At 38.3% G+C, this 22515-nt stretch overlaps 1 protein-coding gene across 2 annotated transcripts in view; it reads left to right on the forward strand.

Annotated features, from left to right (window-relative positions):
• The window catches only part of REV3L (REV3 like, DNA directed polymerase zeta catalytic subunit), a 176311-nt gene that overhangs the window by 38058 nt on the left and 115738 nt on the right, over window positions 1-22515 (forward strand). For both annotated transcript variants that reach the window (XM_081530576.1, XM_081530577.1), the window contains exon 2: window positions 19620-19809. In XM_081530576.1, the coding sequence (XP_081386702.1) occupies window positions 19620-19809 (190 nt within the window). The remainder of the gene's footprint in view (window positions 1-19619; window positions 19810-22515) is intronic.

The raw sequence follows: 22515 nt of genomic DNA on the forward strand, positions 1-22515 counted from the left end.
TAAGAGGGGAAAAAGGCTGAGGCATTTGCAAAGGCCACAGCCAGACACACAGGGCCACTTGAAGACTCAGATCTAACCATCGGATTAGAGAACACTTTTCTCACCCCTTTTATCTTACCACCAACTCAGTGGGGCTCCTGTATAGTAACAGAGGATTACAGATGGAAAAACTACAAGGCTTGCATTTTAAAAGGAGTTTCTAGGGAAATTCAAAAGACAATAGGAGAGACAAAAATAAGGATCTTAGAGGAAATTTTAGCCTCTGATACCTGTAACTAGAGTAAACACAGCTTGACTACTAGTAAAATATGGCACGGATTTTGGAATTGTCAGACTGGGAATTTAAAATTAAACTGGTTAATATACTAAGAAATCTAATTAGAAAAGTGGATAGCATGTAAAAACAGATGGGTAATGTAAGCAGAGAGATAGAAACTCCAAGAAAGAATCAGAGGGAAATAATGGAAAACATTGTAATAGAAGTGAAGAATGTCTTTGATGGACTCATCAGAAGGAAAACAGAGGAAGGAACAAAGGAAATATTTGAGGTAATAATGGCTGAGAATTTTTCAAAATTAATGACCAGACACCAGATCACCAGTCCAGGAAGATTAGAAGACACCAAATATGATAAATAGCAAATCTACACTTACTCGTATCATTTTCAAATTGCTAAGAGTTACGTTGGACTTCTCTTCACAAACCATGCAAGCAAGAGAGTGGAGTGAAATGTTTAGAAAGGAAGAGCTTTATAGAAGGACAAGTGAAGGTAAAATAAAATCTTCTGTTTTCCTATTCCTAATTGACATAGTAGATAACTGTTCAAAATAATAATAGAAGCAGCGTAGTGGGTAATTATAGATTGTGAAGAAGGGAAATGAATGATGGCAATGTTATAAGGGAAAAGAGGGAGGAATTTGGAATACCATTATTAAAAACTTGGAAAACTATTATATAAAATACTATCCGTGAAGTGCATCTGTAGTGTTATTTGATGGTTTAACATTTCCATCAGCAGTATGTTGAGGTTTCCAGTTTCTCTGTAACACTTGTTATTGTCTGACTTTTTGATTATAGCTGTTCTAGTGGGTGTAAAGTAATATTTAATTATGGTTTTGATTTGTATTTCATTAGTGGCTACTAAGGTTGAGCATCTTTACTTGTACTTATTGGCCATTGTAATGTTTTCTTCAGGAAATGTCTATTCAGATCCTTTGCCTCTTTGAAAATTGAGTTATTTGTCTTTCTGTTATTGAGTTGCAAAACTATTTATTCTAGATACAAGTCCCAAATACTTTCTCTTGTTCCTTAAGGTGTCTTTTTACTTTCTTGTAGACAAGTAAAACTTTATGGTCCTTGAGTATTTAGCTACCATAAAGTATGCTTGAGAAATTTACTAGATTTGCATAATCTCATTATTTGTAACATTTTAGTTATGTGCCTTGGAAAGAAAATCCAGGCATATATATACAAAGTTGACTGGACAATAAGTTTATCTTGATTAGCTATTAATACTGCTTTAAATCATCTGAGTTGAATTTTCAAATTGTAAATCAGATTATTAATTTTACTTCAAGACCTTGGATTACTTACCTTTCAGTTGAAATACTGTAAGGATTAATATGTTTGACCATTCTGGCTAAAACATGGAAAACTAAAACATTGGTTTTATAAGTCAGAATTATATTTTTAGCAAGTTAATAAGTACTAGTTATTTTTATGACATTTAGTTTGAAAGGTGCACATTTTCTTGGGACGTGTAGCTTGAAACCACTGTTGGCAGTTTAATTTTTTAAGGCTAGGGTGTTTAGAACAGTGTGATGGTATGCCATGGTGTGTGAAGTAGTATCCAGGCTGAGGCTCACTGTCACTGTGAGAAGAAAGGTGATTACTGATTTCCTTTCTGTGATAATATTTGCAAACTAAATTACATATGAATGTTGGGCATATCATTTCATCAGATTTTTGACATATTAATCATAAAATAATTTGTTTATATATGCTTTTTTGCGACCCCATGGACTGTAGCCGTGCAGGCTCCTCTGTCCATGGAATTCTCCAGGCAAGAATATTGGAATGGGTTGCCATTCCCTTCTCCAGGAAATCTTCCCAACCTGGGATCGAACCCAGGTCCCCCGCATTGCAGGCGGATTCTTTACCATCTGAGCCAGCAGAGAAGCCCAAGAATACTGGCGTGGGTAGCCTATCCCTTCTCCAGCAAATCTTCCCAACCTAGGAATTGAACCAGGGTCTCCTGCATTGCAGGCAGATTCTTTACCAGCTGATCTACCAGAGATATAAGGGTTGGTTATTTTACTGCTGTTTACTATGGAAAAGTGGTCCTTAATTCAGTCTCTTGTACTCCCTAGCAAGCAGGTGGGGAATAGGAGGACATTATGAATATCTTCATAGCATTTGAAAAGCAGTGTTTATAAGGAGAAAAAATAAAAGCAGTCAAATTTCTACTAGACTCAGTTTTTGAAAACCCTTGTAGGAGTTACCCAGTATGAAAAAAATCCTGTTGTTCTGCTTTCTAACCATAAATTCTCCAATTTTCTGACATCACCTTTGGATGTTCTACAAGTCAATTCAGTTGTGACACTACCTGAAGTTTGTGCAGACTCCATAGAGTAAGGGATCAGTCCTGTAAGACTGTCCTCACTCCTCAGCCATGAATGGGGTCCCCAGGCTACCTTCACTTCTGTTCATCCAACTACAGATTAGGGGTTTTCCATAATCCCTCTCTCAAGTCCCTTTCAGGTTCAATAAATTGCTATAAAAACTTACAAATTTAAGGAAAGTGTTACACTTAATGTGGTTTATTTAAAAGGATACAAATGAGTAGCCTGATGAAAAGATACATAGGGCACTTTTCAGAAGGCTCCTGAGCTCAGGTGCCTCTCTTTCCATGGCGTTGGCATGCACCACCGATCAGGAAACTTCCCAAAGCCTCGTTATTCAAGAGTTTTTATTGAAGTTTCCTTACAAAAGCATGACTGATTAAATCATTGGCCATTGGTAATTGAACCTGGAGATGAGACAGGTGAGATGAGGTCGAAAGTTTCAACGCTCTAATATGGTTGATTCCTGGGTAACCAGCCCCCATTTTGAAGCTGTCTAACAACCCCACCAAGAGTCTCCTCATTAGCATAAACTCAGGTATGGTCAAAAGGGGTTCATTACGAATAACGAAAGATACTGCTATCAGGATACTCAGGAGATACCAAACGTTACAAGAGCTATGTATAAGGAATTAGGCACAAAGGTCAAAAATATACACATTTTTAAAATTAAACCACACATGCTAATCTAATATGTATCAAACACCCTGTGTATTTCAGGCTCTCTGCTAGGCATTAAGAATAGGAAGAATAAAAAGACATGATGTGTATGTTCAAGGGACTCCCACTGTAGGTGTGAAGATAGAGACAGTGACACTGCATCTTACAGGGTGTTAGGGTCTGAAGCTGAAGGTATGAGATTAAAACCTAACAGGCAGAGTTTCTCTGACAGTCTCTTAAATTGCATGAAATCCACCACACATCTTTCTGTAAGTCCAACAGCTTAGTTTTCCAATATCATGATCTCCTCAGTTGAGCTCTAGTTGAAATCAGGGCCGTGTTTTATGAAAACTCCTAACTGTATCTTTTAAACAGTAAGATCATACTTAGTTAACCTCTCTCAGTAAGAGCTGCTTCTACAATTAGAGGCATATAGGAACTGAGAGACTAAGGAACAGCAGATTTGTATGTCTCATAGTGCTAGAGGATAAATTTATTGACTGATCACACTGGTATCATTTAATTGTGTTCTCAGATTATTCATTTAGTCTCCTCTATCTCTGTCTCTTCCCATCCTCCCTCAATCCCTCCCTATCAAGTAAATAAGACACATATATGATGTGATTCCACTGTGTATAAACATATGTATAGCATAAGCGCATAATAGATTTATATAGGTGAGGACACAAGTGAAGAAACAAGTTTTAAACTCATCTTTGTAGGTAAAGGAAGATGTGCTGTGTGCTGTGCTTAGTTGCTCAGTCGTGTCTGACTCTTTGTAACCCCATGGATTGTAGCCCACCAGGGCTCCTCTGTCCATGGGGCTTCTCCAGGCAACAATACTGGATGGGTTGCCAGTGTCTCTTATGTCTCCTGCATTGGCAGGTGGGTTCTTTACCACTAGAACTACCTGGGAAACCCAAAGTATGATATTCATAGTTGAATTAGCAAGTGGAACTTATAGTTCGAAATGAGATGCAGTTAGTGTTTTCCATCCAAATACCAATCACATACTTCATTTTCTTCAAAAAAATACTCATTATGTCTGTCTTTATCCTATTTTCTCAGTAATTCTTCTGCTTATAGAGTATATTAATTAATTCAAGGAAATGGACTGAGCATGTCTGAGACATGGCTGAGGCAGAGGATTCTAATCTCCAGTTTCTTTGGCTTGTAATGCTGCTGTAACTTATCCACAGTACCCCAAGTTTTACTGGTGAATATAAATATGGGAAAACTGATCTTCCCCATTGAGTAGAGAACTATAGGCCAAGATATAATGCGTCCTTTGGCCACCTACACGGTTATGTTACAGTAATACATCTTCTATTTTGCTCTTTTGTTTTCTCTGTGTATAAAACACAAAGCTTTTATGTTGCTCTACTTTTCCTTTATGCTGAAAAAGTTACCTTCTTTTATGCTGAAAAGTTATTTTCTAGTATACTATTTTAATTCTATTGTTGTTTCTTATGTGTATGTGTGTATATATATATATATGCGTTTGTGTATATGTAAGTTAGGATTCCCTGGTGGCTCATACGGTAAAGAATCTGTCTGCATTGTGGAAGACCTGGGTTTGATTCCCAGTTTGGGAAGATCCCCTGGAGAAGGGAATGGCAACCCACTCCAGTATTCTTGCCTGGAGAATTCCATGGACAGAGGAGCCTGGTGAGCTACAGTCCATGGGGTTGCAAAGAGTCGGACATGACTGAGCAACACACACACACACACACACACACACACACACACACACACACACTCTCACACTCACACTCACACTCACACACTCACACACTACTTTCCTTGGGGTTGCCACAGGGATTACAGTTAACATCTTAATTTAAAACAGTCTAGTTTGGATTAATCTCGACATATAAAAACTTTGTTCTAATATAAAACCATTTATAAAAATTGTATCTTTATACATTATAAGCCCATCAACATAATTTTTTAGATTTATTTATTTATTTTATTTTGGAGGGCTGTGGTGGGTCTTTGTTGCTGCTCGCAGGCTTTCTGTAGTTGCAGAGAGTGGGGGCTACTTTCTGGTTGTGGTGTGTGGGCTTTACATTGTGGTGGCTTCTCTGTTGCAGAGCACAGGCTCTGGGGTGTGTGGGCTTCAGAGCATTGGCTTAGTTGTTGTGGCAAAGGCTTAGTTGTTCCACGGCATGTGGGATCTTCCTGGACCTGATGGAACCAATGTTCCTTACATTGTAAAGCGGATTCTTAACCACTGGACCGCCAGGGAAGCCGCCATCAATACAATTTTATAATAATTTTATGCACCTGTCCTTTGAATGAGATAGAAGAAAAGAGTTACAAATATACATTTTTCTTATCTTTTGTGTTTACTTACATAGCTACCTTTACTCCTGCTTTTTATTGCTTAGTGTGGGTTTGAGTTACTGTCTGTTGTTTTTTTCATTTCAGCCTGAAATGAAACAACTGTTTAGTGTTTCTTACAGGGCAGGTCTGCTAGAGATTTAATTCTTTCAATTTTCCTTTATCTAGTAATGTCTTAACTTTCTTTTTTCCCACCTCACCTAGCTCTCTTCATTTTTTGCAGGATACTTTTGCTAGAACAGAATTCTTGGATGACAGTCTTTCTCTTTCATCACTGTGACCCCTGCTCACTGGCCTGCATAGTTTCTAATGAGAGGTCAGCTATTAAACTTGTTCAGGAAACTTTGTACCTGAGAAATGTTTTTCTTTCGCTGCTGTCATGATTTCTGTCTGTCTTTTGACAGTTTGGCTGTGAAACATCTAAGTGTGAATATCTTCAGCTTTGTCCTACTTGAAATTTATTGAACTTCTTAGATATACAAACTGATGTTTTCCATCAAATTGGAGAAGTTTTTTGTCATTATTTTTTTCAGATACTCTTTCCACTCCTTTTCCTCTCTCCTCTCCTTTGGAAATTCACATTGTGTATATGTTGGCATACCTGATGTAGTCCCACAGACTTTGAGGCTCTGTTCATTTTTCTGTGTGTGTGTATGTGTGCGTGCGTGTGTGCGCGCGTGTGCACGCACTTAGTGGCTTAAGTTGTGTTCGACTCTTTGCAACCCTATGGACTGTAGCCCACCAGGCTCCTCTGTCCAAGGGATTCTCCAGGCAAAAATACTGAAGTGGGTTACCATGCCCTCCTCCAAGGGATCTTCCTGACCCAGGATCAAATCCATGTCTCTTGTGTCTCCTGCATTGGCAGGCAGGTTCTTTACCACTAGTGCCAAATGGAAAGCCCAGGTTTCTTCATAAAATTGGAGAATCTCAACTGTCTGCAAGTTCAGTGATTCTTTTGCCAGTTCAAGTGTGCTGTTTATCTTCTCTAGTAAAATTCTCATTTCTTTTATTGCTCTTTTCAACTCAGATGTGTATATTATACTTTTTGGGTTTTTTAATTGCACTGGATGGGAATATCATTTTCATATTGAAATGCTAGCTTTTTATTTGATTGTTTTTATAATTTGTCTCATTTATATTCTATGATAAGTAGAGAATATAAAATGTATTATATTTGTATATAAATATAAATGTGTTATATATATAAATTTATATATAAAATATAAAATGTGACTCAAACTTTTCTTTAATTCTTTATACATAATTTCCTTTATTTCTTTGAAATATTTTTAATAGGTGATTTAAGGTGATTTAAGGTTTTTGTCCAGTAAGACCAACATCTCGACTTCTTCAGAGACAGTTTCTGTCGACTTTTTTCCTATGTATGGGTCATACTTCCCTGTTTCTTTGTATGTCTTACAATTTTTTGTTGGAAACTAGATATTTTCAATAAAGGTGACAGTTAAGAAAAGCATAGTCCTTCCTACCCCCAGAATTTGTTTTGCTCTGTTGTTGGTGTTGCTATTTATTTCTTTAGTGACTTTCCTGGGTTAATTCTGTTCAGTGTCTGTTCTTTGAAGTCGGCTCAGCTAGCTTGGTGGTCAGTTATTGATTGGCCAGAGATTTCTTTAAATGCTTTGAGCCAGTAGGTCTCTGTTCAGCTTTTGTTTAGGGGCTGTGTGTGTGTGTTTAAGCAAAGCTTCAAGAGCAGCCAGAAGTGAATGATTAGGGCCTTGTTAGGTCTTCTGCGCAGTTCACACGGCTCCGCATATGTGCATAGCCTTCTAAATTCCCAGGACCATTGCAGAGTTTTTCAAAGCTTCTTATGGATATTTCACTCCTCAGTCTTTCCTTTTAAGTATTTTGGTCACCCTCTTTATTAGCTGCAACTAGTAAAATCTGCTCAGGAAACTGCGATGTTAAACAATTGCTATTGACTATTTTCAACAAATACATTGCAGATAGGACTATACACATCGAGAGGGCTCTGTGTCTTGTCAAATAAAGCCTGAAGAATGCAGTTTTTCTAGCAAGCTGCCATGCAGGTGAAATAGCAAGAGTTTTCTAGTGCTTGGGGGGAAAATGCAAATATATTCTAGCTCTCCAGTATATGCTTGGTTTTTGGGTTTCACAGCTACCATAGTAGCAAGATTTTGGTTTTCAAGGCTTATCTAAAGCTGGAGATGAGAGATTGCATTAGGGCAAGTTAACAGCCTACAAAGCTTGCTGCTTTTGCTAAGATCAACAGGTTTTCTTGAGTAAGCATTGCTTGGATTATCACAATCCTTCAGTTAATTTCCTGAGTGCTGAAAAAAAGTTTATTTTGACAGTGTTTATCTGTATTCTTTTAGAAAATTTTTTCTTGAAGTATTGTTGATGTACAGTATCAAATGTTACAGGTGTACAATACAGTGCTTTATTATTTTTAAAGGTTATACTTCATTTATAGATATAAAGTATTGGCTATATTCCCTGTGTTGTAAATTACATCCTTGTAGCATATTTTATACATAATAGTTTGTACCTCTAAATCCTCTACCCGTAAATTGCCCCTCCTCCTTTCCATTTCCCTCCCGGTAACCACTAGTTCTCTATGTCTCTGAGTCTTGTTTGTTGTATTCACTAGTTTTGTATTTTTTTAGATTCCACACATAAGTGATGTATCATGCAATATTTGTGTTTCTCTGTCTGACTTATTTCACTTAGCATCAGTTTCAGTTCAGTCGCTCAGTCGTGTCTGACTCTTTGCGACCCCATGGACTGCAGCGCGTCAGGCCTCCCTGTCCATCACCAACTCCCGGAGTTCACCCAAACCCATGTCCATCGAGTCGGTGATGCCATCCAACCATCTCATCCTCTGTCGTCCCCTTCTCCTCCTGCCCTCAATCTTTCCCAGCATCAGGGTCTTTTCTAATGAGTCAGCTCTTTGCATCAGGTGGCCAAAGGATTGGAGTTTCAGCTTCAACATCAGTCCTTCCAATGAATATTCAGGACTGATTTCCTTTAGGATGGGTTGGTTGGATCTCCTTGCAGTCCACGGGACTCTCAAGAGTCTTCTCCAACAATACAGTTCGAAAGCATTGTTTCTTTGGCGCTCACTTTTCTTTATAGTCCAACTCTCACATCCATACATGACTACTGGAAAAACCATAGCCTTGGCTAGATGGACCATTGTTGGCAAAGTAATGTGTCTGCTTTTTAATATGTTGTCCAGGTTGGTCATAACTTTCCTTCCAAGGAGTAAGTTTCTTTTAATTTCATGGCTGAAATCATCATCTGCAGTGATTCTGGAGCCCCAAAAAATAGTCAGCCACTGTTTCCACTGTTTCCCCATCTATTTGCCATGAAGTGATGGGACCAGATGCCATGATGTTAGTTTTCTGAATGTTGAGCTTTAAGCCAACTTTTTCACTCTCCTCTTTCACTTTCATCAAGAGGCTCTTTTAGTTCTTCTTCACTTTCTGCCATAAGGGTGGTGTGTCACCTGCATATCTGAGGTTATTGATATTTCTCCTGGCAGTCTTGATTCCAGCTTGTGCTTCCTCTAGCCCAGCATTTCTCATTATGTACTCTGCATATAAGTTAAATAAGCAGGGTGACAATATACAGCCTTAACGTATTCCTTTTCCTATTTGGAACCAGTCTGTTGTTCCATGTCCAGTTCTAACTGTTGCTTCCTGACCTGCATACAGGTTTCTCAAGAGGCAGGTCAGATGATCTGGTATTCCCATCTCTTGAAGAATTTTCCACAGTTTGTTGTGATCCACACAGTCAAAGGCTTTAGCGTAGTCAATAAAGCAGAAATAGATGTTTTTCTGGAACTCTCTTGCTTTTTCGATGATCCAGCAGATGTTGGCAATTTGATCTCTGGTTCCTCCACCTTTTCTAAAACCAGCTTGAACATCTGGAATTTTGCGGTTCACGTACTGTTGAAGCCTGGCTTGGAGAATTTTGAACATTACTTTACTAGCGTGTAAGATGAGTGCAATTGTGTGGTAGTTTGAGCAATCTTTGGCATTGCCTTTCTTTGGTATTGGAATGAAACCTGACCTTTTCCCGTTCTGTGGCCACTGCTGAGTTTTCCAAATTTGCTGGCATATTGAGTGCAGCACTTTCACAGCATCATCTTTCAGGATTTGAAATAGCTCAACTGGAATTCCATCACCTCCACTAGCTTTGTTCGTAGTGATGCTTTCTAAGGCCCACTTGACTTCACATTCCAGGATGTCTGGCTCTAGGTGAGTGATCACACCATCATGATTATCTGGGTCATGAAGATCTTTTTTGTATAGTTCTTCTGTGTGTTCTTGCCACCTCTTCTTAAAATCTTCTGCTTCTGTGAGGTCCATACCATTTCTGTCCCTTATTGAGCCCATCTTTGCATGAAATGTTCCCTTGGTATCTAATTTTCTTGAAGAGATCTCTAGTCTTTCCCATTCGATTATTTTCCTCTATTTCTTTGCACTGATCACTAAGCAAGGCTTTCTTATCTCTCCTTGCTATTCTTTGGCACTCTGCATTCAAATGGGTATATCTTTCCTTTTCTCTTTTGCTTTTTGCTTCTCTTCTTTTCCCAGCTATTTGTAAGGCCTCCTCAGACAGCCATTTTGCTTTTTTGCATTTCGTTTTCTTGGGGATGGTCTTGATTCCTGTGTCCTGTACAGTGTTATGAACCTCTGTCCATAGTTTATCAGGCAGTCTGTCTATCAGATCTAGTCCCTTAAGTCTATTTCTCACTTCCACTCTATAATCATAAGGGACAGCATATTAAAAAGCAGAGACATTACTTTGCCAACAAAGGTCCGTCTAGTCAAGGCTATGGTTTTTCCAGTGGTCATGTATGGATGTGAGAGTTGGACGGTGAAGAAAGCTGAGCGTCAAAGAATTGATGCTTTTGAACTGTGGTGTTGGAGAAGACTCTTGAGAGTCCCTTGGACTGCAAGGAGATCCAATCAGTCCATCCTAAAGGAGATCAGTCCTGGGTGTTCATTGGAAGGACTGATGTTGAAGCTGAAACTCCAATCCTTTGGCCACCTGATGTGAAGAGCTGACTCATTAGAAAAGACCCTGATGCTGGGAAAGATTGAGAGCAGGAAGAAAAGGGGATAACAGAGGATGAGATGGTTGGATGGCATCACCGACTTGATGGACATGGGTTTGGGTGGGCTCAGGGAGTTGGTGATGGACAGGGAGGCCTGGCGTGCTGTGGTTCACGGGGTTGCAAAGAGTCAGACACGACTGAGCGACTGAACTGAACTGAATGGTCTAATGGTTTTCCCCACTTTCTTCAATTTGAGTCTGAATTTGGCAATAAGGAGTTCATGATCTGAGCCACAGTCAGCTCCCGGTCTTGTTTATGCTGATTGTATAGAGCTTCTTTGGCTGCAAAGAATATAATCAATCTGATTTCGGTGTTGGCCATCTGGTGTTGTCCATGTGTAGAATCTTCTCTTGTGTTGTTGGAAGAGAGTGTTTGCTATGACCAGTGCGTTGTCTTGGCAAAACTCTTATTAGCCTTTGTCCTGCTTCCTTCTGTACTCCAAGACCAAATTTGCCTGTTACGCCAGGTGTTTCTTGACTTCCTAATTTTGCATTCCAGTCCTCTATGATGAAAAAGACATTTTTTGGGGGGTGTTAGTTCTAAAAGGTCTTGTAGGTCTTCATAGAACCGTTCAACTTCAGCTTCTTTGGTGTTACTGGTCGGGGCATAGACTTGAATTACCGTGATATTTAATGGTTTGCCTTAGAAACAAACAGAAATCATTCTGTCGTTTTTGAGATTGCATCCAAGTACTGCATTTTGGACTCTCTTATTGACTATGATGGCTACTCCATTTCTTCTAAGGGATTCTTGCCCACAGTAGTATATATATTGGTCATCTGAGTTAAATTCACCCATTCCAGTCCATTTTAGCTTGCTGATTTCTAGAACGTTGATGGTCACTCTTGTCATCTCCTGTTTGACCACTTCCAATTTGCCTTGATTCATGGACCTAACATTCCAGGTTCCTATGCAATATTGCTTTTTAGAGCATCAGACCTTGCTTCTATCACTAGTCACATCCACAACTGGGTGTTGTTTTTGCTTTGGCCCCATCCCTTCATTCTTTCTGGAGTTACTTCTCCACTGATCTCCAGTAGTGTAGTGGGCACCTACTGACCTAGGCAGTTCATCTTTCAATGTCCTATCTTTTTGTCTTGTCATACCGTTCATGGGGTTCTCAAGGCAAGAATACTGGCCATTCCCTTCTCCAGTGGACCACATTTTGTCAGAACTCTCCACCATGACCTGTTTGTCTTGGGTAGCCCTACATGGCATGGCTTAGTTTCATTGAGTTAGACGAGGCTGTGGTCCATGTGATCAGATTGGCTAGTTTTCTGTGATTGTGGTTTCAGTCTATTTGCCCTCTGATGCCCTCTCTCAGTGCCTACTGTCTTAACTGTGGTTTCTGTTACCTTGGACATGGGGTATCTCTTCATGGCTGCTCCAGAAAAGTGCAGCCGCTGTTCTTTACCTTGGACGTGGGGTATCTCCTCACGGCCACCGCTCCTGACCTTGCACGTGGGGTATCTCCTCTCGGTCACCACTCCTGATCTTGGATGTGGGGTATCTCCTCTCAGCCACTTGCCGCTCCAGCACTATGCAGCCTAAGTATCACTTAGCATGCTGCTGCTGCTGCTGCTAAGTCGCTTCAGTCCTGTCCGACTCTGTGCGACCCCATAGACGGCAGCCCACCAGGCTCCGCCATCCCTGGGATTCTCCAGGCAAGAACACTGGAGTGGGTTGCCATTTCCTTCTCCAGCATAATACTGTCCAAATCCATCCATGTTGTTACATATGGCAAAATTTCATTCTTTTTTTATGGCCAAGTAGTATTCTGGGGTGTGTGTGTGTATACGTATGTACACAGCTTCTTTATCCATGCATCTGCTGATGAACACTTACGTTGCTTCCATATCTTGGAAATTATAAAAAACGCTGCTGTGAATATTGGGGTGCGTATATCTTCTTAGTGTTTTTACTAATTACTTCCTCTGCCATTCTGAATGTACTTCTTCCCATTGCTGTGTATTTTTGTTAGCATTCTGTTTCCAGTCTCTTATCCAGCTTCTCATTGCTTGTTTTTCTCTTACATGTTTCTACTGGACCCTTGGGACTCTGGTTCCATGGCTAACATACTTTGTTGTTGTTTAATCACTAAATCGTGTCCAGCTCTTTTGTGACATCATGGACTGTAGCCCCCCAGGCTGCTCTGTCCATAGGATTTCTCAGGCAAGAATACTGAAGTGGGTTGCCATTTTCTTTTCCAGGGGATCTTCCCGACCCGGGGATTGAACCTGCATCTTCTGCGTTGCAGGTTGATTCTTTACCACTGAGCCACCTGGAAGCCTGCTAACATACTTCCGTTCTCAATTATTCATTGACTGTTACTGCTCTTCTATTGTCTGTCTGTTGCCCCTGAGCATTCTTACCTAGTTGTTGCTCAGACTCGCAAGTCTGTTGTCTTCTCCAGCCCATATCTTTGTCTTAAATTCCACATCTGTATCTAATTGTGCTTAATGTAAATCTTTGGAATTTCTATAGACACATAAAATTTCTTAAGTTCAAAATACAAATCAATTTATTTTTCTTTCTCAGTTTCTTTGATACTCTCATTTATCTAGTTGCCTAAACTAAAAATGTGGGTCGTTTTTGATTCTTTCTCCTTTACCTTTCCTCCATATTAGAGTCAGTTACTTTTCAATTCTGTGCCCTAAATCCTTGAATTAGATTTTCTTCATCTCTACTGACATCTCTTGTCTGAATTACTCCAGTAGACTCCTAAACAGATGTTCCCATTATAGTCTCATTCTGTCCCAAACTTCTTCACAGTGTGTCCACAAGGAAATTATAAATGCAAATCCACGTAAGTCACAGAGTCTACACACACACGCATGTACGAATACATACACACACAGACTTCGCCCTTCTCTGCATTGCATTTCTTGCTCCGTCCAAATTGCCTTTTTCCTGTTTCTGGACCATGTCATGTTCCTGTTCACTTTCAGTTACATACTACGGTATTCTTTCTCCTTTGCTTTTTGTTACTTCGTCAGGGAAACCTTCCTGTATTCTCACAAACTGTATTACATACCTCTAGATATAGAATTACCATACTGTAATTGCCTATTTACTCATCTTTATCTCCAAGTAGAATGCCAAGTCCATGAGATCAGTGACTGTGATTATGAGCAGCCTGTAGCCTAGCACTTAACTTTGGGCTTCCACAAATTATTTCATGAATAGTGAATTTATGCCTACATATATGAATGATGGAACCAAGCATATTGAGCACTGAGAATACAAAGATACCCTCAGCAAATGTATGAATAAAACAGCCCTTTGAAACATCTGGTGTTTGAGGGATATAGCTCTGCTAGTAATGCAACATTACTAACTTAAAGCCAATGATTCTAAATGAAGTCCTTTATGTCTTAGTTGAAAAATACAATGCCATGAATATATATATATGAAACCCCAAAGCATTATTTAGAAATGAAAGGAGAAAGTGAAGAGAAACTATTCAATAGGAAGTTATATATATATGCCCATAATAAAGTTAGTGATTATACTTAGTTTTTATAATATTTTGTTTTTAATTTCTGGGTCATTGAGAAGTAGGTGACTTCTTCCTTCCTGCCTGTCTTTTGCACAAATTTTATAATATTTAGAAAATATTTATAAGCAACAAGAAAAAAAACAAAATCACCCATTATCTAATTTAATATATATAGTTTCACAATTGAAATAAATCTGAGTATCACCAGAAATAGATATATCATAAGCATCTCTCTATGCTAGGAAAAACATCAGTACCATCTGTTACTGAGGTTAGCAAACTTTATACCACATAGTATATATTTCAAGTTTTAAAGACTAGAAGGTCTTTGTCACAATTATTCAACTCCTCCTATATTTGGAATAGACCATTCCAAGTGGGTGTGGTGTATTCCAATAAAACTTTACTTACAAAAACAGGTGGCAAGCAGGATTTGGTATGAGGGCCATAGATATGTTCTGTGATACATATAAAGCATAATTACTTAATTTCCTAATTGAAGATGTTTATTATCTTCATTTTTTAATGATTATTATACTGTCTTAACATCTTAATATCTAAATCTTTATGTACATTCTTAACTTTTTTCCTTAGCATAAATCCTGGAAAAAATTTCTAGGGCTAAGAGTATATCCTTAAAACTTCTTTTTTTCATGAGAATAGGTGATATAACACTTGCTTTCAAACTGTGACTATTAGGAGTTTTGTTTGGTTCATTTTGTGGTTTTTGTGGGGCTAGGAAAAGAAAGATGGAGTGATGGAGGCGAAGAAATACTGGAGAAATTCAAAAACATTGAATGATCGTAATATAAAACTTAAGAGATGTTTCATGAAGAAGAAAACATGAGAAATTTCATAAATACAAATTTTTCTGTTCACATAACCGAGTTTTTTTTTTTTGTTTTTTTTTTTGATTGTTTGTTTCATAGCTCTGTAGAGTTTTGTTTAAAATTTTGTGTAGATTGAGATTTGGGAGATGGGGTTTGCAAATTTCAAAATGGGCTTTTCTTAATCAGTCTCCTAAGATACTCTTAGGCCAGCATGATTTTGATTGTGATTACCAATCAGCTTGTTTTGGGGGAAAAAAAAAAAGGAAAAAAGAGGCCATTAAATTTTCCTGTTCTGGTTGACAGGGAAGTCTAATCAGAGCAGGGATTACTATCCATAGACAAAATCCTGCCTGTCCCCAGTTGTAAATGAAATTTTATTGGAACACAGCCATGGCTATTTACTTAAGTACTGTCTGTGACTGCTTTCAGGCTATAACAACAGAGTTTCATAGTTATAGCAGAGACAGTATAGTCCATAAAGCCTAAAATATGTACTGTATGCCACTTACCAGAAAAAAACAATTCAGACCCCAGAGTAAGAAGAATGGCACATGTTAGTCTTTCTACTATTGCAAATGGATCTACAAAACCAGACGTCATTTTTGTTACAGATAGACTAACAAGATTTTAGAAGCACAGTTAATTCAGATCCAAATCTGGGCTCTTAAAATATAGAAGAAAATGTGAGAAAACAATAAAAGAAATGTTGGAATACAGAGGACTTAATCTTTAGTGAAGTTTTAAGTTCTGTGAGAGATTAGATTTAGAGCACCAAACACTAGCTATTACAGAAGCACCTACCTTAGTTATAAAATCCCTTCTTACATAGTTGGAAAATAGCCAATTCCACAAAGTTTTGCTATAGTGTCTTTAAAAGTGAGCAGTTATGCTGTGACAAGTTCAGTGGAAAATTTTTTGAAACCTGTTTACATAGGCTTATTCTTCCAATGACAGTCTGTTCCTACTGAATTTGTTGCCTTAATTCAGTTTCACATAACAATAATAGGGAACATTCAGAAAGTAGGGATATTTTATTTCTTTGGATCTATGTTGCCTGGAAATAGCTAATATCCAGAATCCCTAAATCATTTAGTAAGGTTTCTAAGCAGCATAGCTTTTGTTAATTTGAGAAAGACATTCTTAAGAGAAACTTGTGTGGAACTCTTTGGAGTATAGTAGAAATGCCTCGAGACTGAAGTCAAATCTTCCTCTTAACGAGGCCACTAAAGAGATGTTGAAAAAACCTGAGTCTGTAGTACCAGCTACTTGGGCTTCTTTTATGAGAAGCCACTAATGCTCACACCACTGGTTTTAGGGTGTTTCCTCACAGCTGACTCTAATCCTTAGAGGGGTGAGGGTAGACTAGTTTATCTGAGGGACTGTTCATCTATATGGTCCCACACATTTGTGTGGGATGGAGCTAATAGAAGGAAATAAATAAAAACAGTCTGTATCAAGCAATGCTATGGCAGAGCTACAAATTTTACAGTCATAAAAGACATAGTGTTGCCAAAAAGACATCGACTCTCATTCATTTTTACACATTTCTCTTTGTTTCAACTTTTGAGTCTTATTTTATCTTGTTTCTGTGATACTTATTCTGTAGTAGAGCTGTTACAGCTCTGCCAAGAATTCCTTATGCTGTGGTTGCTCTTCAGGAGATTGTTCTTGAGAAGAGGTGGTGAGTCAAGCACTGAGCCATCCCTCGCTGCTGGAGAACTAGATGGAGGTGCATCTGTTTTGATGTAGTGACTACAGCTTTGAGTGGGACTTTGGATCCTTCAGGGTAGGAAAGTGCAGTAAGCTGGGGACTCTCTATGTCCTTCTGTAACCTTGGCAGTGGTACCTTAGTTGTATCCGAGTCCCTCTGTTTTCACAGATAGGTTTTTTCAGATATTCTGGGCTTTCACACCATTCCTTTTCCTTAAGCAACTATTCTGTTTTGCTGGAAGCTCTTGCATTCATTTAATAAACGTCTATTAAACACATATGTTTTGTGCTGGATCCTGGGGATTTTATGATCATTGAAACACAGCATCAGGTCCCAAAGAGTTTGCAGTCAGATGGGAGAGTCAGATAAAGAAACAGGTGTTAATAGTACAGAATGAAAACTGAGAAATTAAGGAAGCCAGTATTAATTAAAAAAAAAAGAAAATACTGAACCAGAATGGTTAAATGGAAAGAGCATTGGTTTTAGATTTTGTTGATCTGTTTTTAAATCCTGATTCAGTTACCTAATAGGTATGTTATTTTACTAAAGTTAACCTTTGTGATACTTGCAAGGTTGTTCTAAGTTTTAGAAATAAATGCATGTAAAGCACTTGATGTCCAGTGCCTGCTGAATAAATCATTTCTGTTTTTTTTTCTAAATCATCCACCACAAATTATTATAGTTCCAAAACCTAGAAATAGAAAGATCATTTCTCTGGCCCCTACTCCACAGGAGATATGAAAAGAGGATATTTTAAATGTTTAAATGAACTTTGTAAACATCCTGCCTATGAGGAGACTATTAGAAATGAAATTTTATAATTATTTCTTATAAAATGTATCTAAATTTCCATTATTAAGATATTGATTAAAATTAGTGTCTTAAGAGCTTAACAGTATTACTTGTAAAATATGCTAGTAATTCTGTAATCACTGGTCTTAGATTTTATTTGTCAACCTAAAAAGGGAATACATTTCTGTCTCCTCACCTCCCTGGAGCACACTATGGTTTAGCATGTCAGTTACTTTTAACCAAACTGGTGTATATCCAGAAGTTGTAATGGTTATACCCTTTTTTCATGAGATGTTCAAAAAACATTAAAATAGATCATCAATAAATTGATAAATATATTTTTTAAGACTCATTCATTATTACAATTTGAATTTTTTCTATTTAAAGGATTAAAAGCTATAATATTTAGAAAATAGTATCATGCTGCATGGTGACTCAGACAGTTAAGACTCTGTTTGAAATGCTAGGAGATCCGGGTTCGATCCCTGGGACAGGAAGATCCCCTGGAGAAGGATACGGCAACCCACTCCAGTATTCTTGCTTGGAAAATTCCATGGACAGAGAAGACTGGCAGGTTACAGTCCATGGGGCCGCAAAGAATCAGATATGACTGAGTGACTAACACTTTCACTTTCATTGTGTTGTATTTAGAATGAAACAGAATAAAGAATTCGCTTTTAAATGAAAGAGTTTTTTTATTTCTTTGAAATTAAGTAACGTAAAATTAGAAATTGAAATTGGTCTAACAGCAACAAAATTTGTAATTCTTCGAAAATGTCAAAGTTAGTAGCTCAAATCTGAATACTGTACTGAGGAGGGCATAGATCTTATTCCATTATGTGACCTTTGCAATTTTGCTACACTTTATAACTATTCCAGATTTATTTGTTAATTCTGTTACAGCTGTCCCTTAAAAATAAGACAAGCTGATATTATTCATTATAAAAAGTATAAATACAAGATATCAACAGAACATGAAACTCTTTTCCATGTATTTTATGTAAATCACTCTAAATTATGAATAGGAAATAGTGATCAAACAAAAACTTTTCCGAAGAAAGAAAAAGCCAGGAAACAAGAGTGGGATAAGAGGTGGGGGAGAAGCCTTAGGATAATGTTTGCAGGGCAGTACGGTGATAGTGACAGAATGAGAAAATGGGTGTGTTCTTCCATCACTGCTGTTTTCTTCTGTGTTTGTATTAGACAAATGGCACATACCCAAGGGGAACAAGGGACAATGTTCTGAGGACAGGAACCATTTTTATACAGCCCTGCCAGATTCATGAGAGTAATAGTGCATCTGCTTTTTGTTACTTAACCTTGTCACGAATACATTACTGTTTCTGTAGCACTTTCTTTAGTGAGTTCTCACTCACGTTACCTTCTTTATCATGGCTATATGGGATTGTCTGTTGGTAGATCAGCACCATTTACCCTTTCTGCACCTTGCCTAATATGATGACTTCCTAGAAAGTGTAAATGCTTGTTTTTTTCCCTCATTGTGTCTCCCCTGTCCCACTTCACCAAATGTGCAATTTAGATATCCAGACAATTGATCTGTAGGAATTGTCTTTTGTTTTTGTATGTTTTGATTTTTTTTTCCCTAACAGCAGAATTTCATTTTTGCCCTTCCCAACTACCCCCTCTCCATAGCAAAATTCCACCCACTGGAATGTGAAGATAGACATTAACTGATTTATTTAGTAAACTTTCAGTGAATTTTTGTAAGCTTCATAACACTGTGTTATGTGGTATTATAGGGAAGTTTGGTGAAGTACGTAAAAGTAGTTAGATTGTGAAGATGAAATATTCCAACGTATTTTCAGCAAAACTGCTATTTAAATCATACTCTAATGCTTATATTTACAGAATGCTTCTAGATGTTCTGTTGTGAGATATAGTCAATACAGGTGGCTTTAACTACGGGTTAGTTTCTTCAGCCCTTCTCTCAGATAAGCTGCATTGTTATTAGACCATTTAAATGATTTGTATTCTGAGCTTTGTAATGTTAAGGTTTTAAAATGCATCTCCAGTCTAAACTTTACACTGTGTTACATTTTAGGTCAGAAGACATGTCTTCATCTGCATGGCGTCTTTCCTTACCTCTATGTGCCATATGATGCTTATGGACAGCAGCCAGAAAGCCATCTGTCTCAGGTGGCATTCAGTATCGACAGAGCACTTAATGTGGCTTTAGGCAACCCATCTTCCACTGCTCAGCACGTGTTCAAGGTGTCATTAGTATCAGGAATGTAAGTATATGATAACATCTTTTTAAATTTCTATTTCTTTGTATTTATATTGCTATTCCAGTTAAAAGAAAATATATCCAATTCAGATATACTCTGTTCATTTTTCCTTTAATTCTAATCTAATGGAACTGGGATGAAATTTCTTACTATAACATTTTAAAATCAGTTTTTATTGTAATGAAAGATAGATGGTTAACAGTGATTTTTGTTTTAACTTTTTCCATTTCTCTGCTTCCCAGAACTGTAGAAATTCATCATTTCTACATTCATGTAGAAAGTCATGTAATTTATTCATCAACTATTTATTGAGCACCTTTTTTGTGCCAGCCACTCTTCTAGGTGCTTGGGATATACTGGTGAACAAAACAAAGATCCTTGCCCCTGTGGAAGTTACATTGTAGTGATGCAAAACCAATGGACAATAACCAATGAATATAACATGAAATAAATTTATTGACTTATTACATGATACTTAGTGCTATACAATAAAATATGTAGAACAGGATAAGAAGGATCATTAGTGTGGGTTAGAGAGGTAGACTGGTGGCAGTTTTATATAGAGTAATCAGGGAAGGTGTCATTGACATGGTAAATGACATTTGAGCAAAGACTTGAAGGTTGAGGGTGGGAACAAAATGGAGAGCAGGTGGCTGGAGCAGAGGGAAAGGAGAGTAGACAAAATGAGATTAGCGAGATATAAGAGGATGGAGATCATGCTGGCCACTGGATCACCAGAATCAGTTTTATCTGGTTTGACACCATGAGAATGCACTTCTCAGATCTCCAAATACAAGGAACATAATTGAACAATGGCCCCAGCTACTGTGCTGAAACCCATTTATCATCCCATGTAAGCTGAAGCCATTTTTCATAGGCTTCTCCTACCCAGTGGCTAAGCACAGTAAGAATACTAAGACAGGCCTGTTTGTAGGAGACACTTCGGGACCTTCAGACAGTCTTTCTGAACTTTCACTAGAATCACATTGCAATAGAAGGCACTTCCACTCATCTTCCCTCTCTCTCTCCTTCATTAGATCGGACCTGTATCTAAGTCTGGTGGCTTTCTCACTCTCGTGAGGTCTTCCTCATACTCTTTCACAGGTGTTTCCACTAATTTCTTGCTCATTTTGACTTGAACTTCTTGAAGGACTTCAGACTAACACACTTGAGAACTTGGTAAAAATATTCTTTGCTCTGATCCCAGACCTAATGAATCATATAATCTAGTTGTGGGGCTCAGAAATTTGTGAGCCTTTCTGCTGATTCTGATGCGTATTCAAGTTTGAGAACCATTGAAGTAGGTTATTCTAAGGACTTTGGTTTCTGTTCTGAGCTATTAGTGATTTTGAGCAGCCATGATCTAACTTTGAAAGGGTTACTTTAGCCTGTGTAAAGAATAGATTGTAGGAGCACAAGAGTTGAATAGGGAGAACATTAGGACTCTGTTTCATTAATCTGGGTGAGAAAATATGAACACTTGAACAAGGGTAGTAGCAGGGGAGTAGTGAGAACTGGTCAGCTTCTAGATCTATTCTGAGAGTTGAATCCTCGAGATTTGCTCTCTGATTGGATGCAGTTTGTGAGAGGAGTCAAGGATGACTACGAAACTTTGAGTCGGTGCAGACAGAGCAGGCTGGCAAGAAAGTTTGGAGCTCGTACTGGAACATATGCTGCTGCTGCTGCTGCTGAGTCGCTTCAGTCATGTCCAACTCTATGTGAACCCATAGACGGCAGCCCACCAGGCTCCCCCGTCCCTGGGATTCTCTAGGCAAGAACACTGGAGTGAGTTGCCATTTCCTTCTCCAATGCATGAAAGTGAAAAGTGAAAGTGAAGTCGCTCAGTCGTGTCCGACTCTTATCGACCCCATGGACTGCAGCCTACCAGACTCCTCCATCCATGGGATTTTCCAGGCGAGAGTACTGGAGTGGGTTGCCATTGCCTTCCCCGGGAACATATGAGTTAAATATATATCTCTGTGAAATCCATCTTAAATCTACTTCCAGCTGAATCCAGGTTTTCCTCTGGACTACCAGTGTCCTTTTAATTGAATTTTCTTCTTCTATTCTTATCTCACCCCAGAGCTACAGAAGTACTCTTCTTGTAATGTAAATTGGGTCCTTTTAAAATCATTTAAAATCCTTGAGTGGCTTCATATTGTTTATAGAATAAAATTTAAGCTTCTAACCACAGCCTATGTGATCTGACGCCTGCCTGATCTGACGTCTGCCTAGCCAGACTCCTGTTTCTGTTCCATCCAGAAACACTGGACTTCTTACAGTTTCTCTGATATACTGAGCTCTTGCCCACCTTTGTACATGCAATTTTCTTTCCTTGAGTGCTTTACCCTTCTCCAGTACTTCAAATCCTTCACCTCTCCAGAGAAGTTTTCTGACTTCCCTTCTTAAAATAGGTTGATGTTTTCGTTTTGTATCTTTAGCCCATTCTTTGTTTCCTTTAGTACTTAACTGTTGTTCTTGTTGTTTAGTCACTAAGTCGTATCCTACTCTTTTGTGACCCCATGACTGTGGCTCTCCAGGCTTCTCTGCCCATGGGGTTTTCCAGGCAAGAACACTGGAGTGGGTTGCCATTTCCTTCTCCAGGGAGTACTTACTGTAGTTTCCAGTTATTTAATTATTTGTTTATTAGTTCTTATGCTTTTCTCGCACCAGCATGTAAGTTTCATGAGAAAAAAGACCATGTTTGTC

The sequence above is a fragment of the Giraffa tippelskirchi genome, chromosome 9 (genome assembly GCF_054371585.1).
Source record: "Giraffa tippelskirchi isolate mGirTip1 chromosome 9, T2T-mGirTip1v1.2.pri, whole genome shotgun sequence".
NCBI lineage: Eukaryota > Metazoa > Chordata > Mammalia > Artiodactyla > Giraffidae > Giraffa > Giraffa tippelskirchi.